Source organism: Austrofundulus limnaeus, unplaced genomic scaffold, assembly GCF_001266775.1.
Source record: "Austrofundulus limnaeus strain Quisiro unplaced genomic scaffold, Austrofundulus_limnaeus-1.0 Scaffold399, whole genome shotgun sequence".
NCBI classification, from domain to species: domain Eukaryota; kingdom Metazoa; phylum Chordata; class Actinopteri; order Cyprinodontiformes; family Rivulidae; genus Austrofundulus; species Austrofundulus limnaeus.
In genome coordinates this window covers 519,128-523,016 of record NW_013952801.1, presented here as the reverse complement: position 1 = coordinate 523,016, position 3,889 = coordinate 519,128, and the positions used below count along the sequence as shown (strand labels likewise).

Sequence of the window (3,889 nt, the reverse complement as noted above, 5' to 3'; positions counted from 1 at the left end):
CGTCTTTCCTCAGAAAGTCTTCAGTCCTAAGAACACTAAACTGTAACTTTAAAAAGGTCATGTACACAGAGTACTCTTATTTAAATAAAAATGTTTGACCTGTAAGCAGAATGAGGAGGAAGTTTTACTCAAGCAGCTCCTGAAACTGTCAACCTGCTGACTGACAACACTTTTATAAAGTAAACTTTGTCTACAGAACAATGTACCCTACTTATTAAATTTCATTTTTATTGAGATATTTTGCGGACAGCCAGATTTTGACTTAACTTCTCTGTTAGTCTTATTTCAGTATGTGGAATGAAAAACAGTATGTAGATCCAGAATATTCTAAATTAAACATTGAAAAACTGGCACTGACATTAGCCYGTTTAATACAAACACAAATTAGGACAGCACTAAATCAAATAAAGCAGACATATTTACTGTGTTTGAAAAGTTTTGTTTCACTGTGAAGTTTTGAGCAAAATAACTGCACGTTACATTTGACCATATCACTTTGATTATGGTAAACAATTACCTGTSCTGTGCACCTTCGTTGTGTATTAATCAGCAGGTTTATGCATGGACACATGCCATCTGGGACATTTTCAAACAGCTTTTGCTTTTTTCCTCCCTCAGCTGGCAGCAGTCCTTCAGAAAGCTCCAGGAATTTCTCTGCCAGCTCCTCATCCAACTTCCAGTTTGCCCGCAGGTAAATCAAATATTTTATTAACTTGCACTCAAGTATAGCCACATCGCTATAATATAAGCTCTTTTCAAGCAACATCAACTTGAAATTCAGGAAAGCAGAAATGCAGTTTATTACACAAGTCAAAATTATATAAATGTTTTCTTCAGAAAAAAAGTGAGTTGACTAAATAATCAAAAGAAAATCATTAACAGTTTAACTACTTGTCCAGCAGCTGTATTTTTTATTTGTTTTCTATAGTTTACTGGTCTAACAAGCTTGAAAAACTTACTTTTTTTGAACATGTTGCAGCATAGTCAGSGGRGGGGTGGGTTTGAAATTCAGCCTGGGAGCTTGCTTTGGAGAGGCCTTTTCACACCATGGACACAAGTGGAACCATAATTTTAATGCAGATACATTATCTGCTGTATTAAAACAGTTTTTTTTAACAATCAACTACAACAAGCAGCTTTTCTGAAATATCAAAGRAAATACTGGCAAACAAAAACCAATCTCAAAAAGGTATAAAAATCTATCACCCCTTACATACAACCCCTGGCAAAAAGTCTGGAATCAGCAGTCTCTGATGAGCACTCATTCAGACATTTCATTCTGTAAAACAAACTCAGATCAAAAACATGAAACAATAATAAGGCCATTCCAAAGTGCAACTTGTTGGCTTTCAGGAACACTCAAAGAAATGAAGAGAAAACATTGTGGAAGTCAGTGAATGTTACTTTTATTGGCCACAATTCTGAGGAAAAAATATGGAATCACTCAAATTGGAGGTATAAAATAAGGACACACCCAGTCAGTTTCCTTTCCCTAAATGGACACCTGCCTCAGATTAGATCTGCTSGTTAGTCTGCAGTCCGTCTGTCCGTCAGTCCGTCCCTGTGCAAGGGGCGGGGTACACACTGGACAGGTCGCAAGCCAATCACAGAAAATTGACAGTTCAAAATTGAGTTTGACACATGCCCTACCATAAAGGTACTTTTTTACAGAAAAAAATAGTTTAATAATAATATTATTAAAAAATAACTAAAACCAAATGTAAGCATGGACAGTTTGTCCTTGCCTCAACATGACTCTGGTGTTGACCTTTCTTCACCGTCTGTCTCCTCTCCTCCTCTTTAGCTGCTGCTGGTTTAACCTGGACAGCAGAATCTGCTGTAGGATGTTTTTCTCTGTCTTTCTTTTCTTCACATGCTGAAATTGGTATATAAGCTCAATCAGTTTTCTGCTGTTTATGATAATAAAAAAGTTGTTTGTCTTCACAGACGAGATGAAGTTGATGCAAGTGAAGTTTAAAACATCTGAGGTTTYGGAGATAAATTATCTGCTGGTTAGATGTCACCAGGTTCTCTGTTGTGTAGGAGAGGCTACTTTGTCTGAACCAGCAGCGTGTTCAGTAAAGCAACACCGCATGAGAGTGCAGGGCGTGTGTGGTGAAGAATAAACAACAATGAACAAAATATTGCATTTTTTAGGGCACTGGTACTAATTGTACACTTTTAAACAGGCAAAACTATGGGCTACAGGAAGGCCTACGCTGAAAAGAAAACGTCAGACATAGGCACTTGAAAAAGGAAAAAAGGCAGGAACTCAAGCACCAGCCAATGTCTATCTGTGCATGTCCATCACTGGCTGATAAGAAAATGCTGACAGGCTGAAGCACCAACTGCTGAAAGACAAATTTGCATGGGAAGATACAAAATGATCAGGTTTTAAAACGTGGAGTGCCTCGACAGGATGTAGATTTTTCACAAAAGCAAGCACTAAACAGAATATTTTATATACGTATATATTTTGTTTTTGTTTTTTTTTTCAGCAGGGCAGATGGGCGGAGGTGGTCTGTGGCATCTGGTCCTTCATCTGGATACTGCACCAATGAACCCAGTTCATCAGTTTCTGTAAGTTAAAGCYCATGTTTAATGTTGGTTTTAAGGGCAGAAAATAATATTTAGAGGTTCTACAGTCATTTTGGTTATCCTCCCTGGTTTCCATTTAAGTAGTAATAGCCTTACAGCCACAAATCAGGGGAAAAACACTGAACCTAAAAAAATAGACTCTCAGCAGAACTGCTTACAGATCGAGTCCAGCTCGCTCAAGGCAAAAGTCTGAGTGCTGATAGAACAGCAATCCTTCACAGCGGTCAGGCAGCCAGGAGATGAACAGCTAACGACGCTGTTTTGTAGAAACACCAGGAGACCACCGAGCCAATCTGTAGAATCCAGTGATCAGAAACCAGATATATATCCAGAACAGAGGTCCCACCTTTGACATGTCCTCCCATGGAAGAAGAAAAAACTTTGTTCCAACAAATTTATTAAGAGACCAGCTAACCAAATCCATAAAAATAAAAATATCCATAACTTCTGGTTTTGGATGAAAACGTAGAGAAGCTCCAAGCAGCAAAGCAGGGAAGATAAGGAAGGGCAGGAGAGAAGGGAAAAATGTCATCTCTATATTTATATAGAAATTTAAACCATTTTTAGCTTTAGGTAGTATATTTCTATATGTTGAATTATGACATTACACTAGAGGAGGTCCAAAAACTAACAAATGCAGCTAAATCAAATAAAGCTGTGGGTGTTGAGGGGATCCCTAATGAAGCACTTAAGGCACCATTGCTATTTCAATTTCTGCCTTGTCTCCTTCAGACCTGTTTCTCAAACTCCATTATTCATTCCATGACAGTGGTATCAGTCAATAATAAAACCAATACRAAAATCTTTAAAGGCTGATGCCAGAGAGCCATTAAACTATAGAGGCATTACTGTTTATAAAATATATTCAGGTATCTTTAATGACAGATTAAATCAGTATATAGAATTACATAATATACTGTCAGATGAGCAAAATGGTTTTAGAAAAGAAAGGGCTTGTATTGACCATATTTATGTTTTCTCATCAGTAGTAAGGGCCAGACTTTTTGAAGGGAAAGATACGTTTGCTTGTTTTATTGATTTTTAGAAGGCATTTGACTGGGTTAATCAAGATTTTACTAACATACGGCATCTCTGGTAGATTTTATAAAGCAATTAAGTCTGTATAAAGCCCCTGTGGCATGTGTACAAGTAAACGATCTGATGACTGGCTGGTTCCCCACTCCTTTTGGGGTGAAACAAGTTGATATATTGGCTGTGTCCAAAACGGCAGGACGGGTCCTCCGAAGGTCGAATTTGTCGGCTGCATACTTCACAGCGCCGCGACGAAGGA

General features: G+C 37.9%; 1 protein-coding gene across 1 annotated transcript in view; it reads left to right on the top strand.

Moving 5' to 3' along the window:
- Positions 1-618: 618 nt before the first annotated feature.
- The window catches only part of LOC106528731 (microtubule-associated serine/threonine-protein kinase 3), a gene marked incomplete at both ends in the record, with an annotated part of 73,647 nt that continues 70,376 nt past the window's right edge, over positions 619-3,889 (top strand). Inside the window, 2 exon segments of the mRNA XM_014023968.1 lie at positions 619-691; positions 2,499-2,580. Of these exon segments, the coding sequence (XP_013879422.1) occupies positions 619-691; positions 2,499-2,580 (155 nt within the window).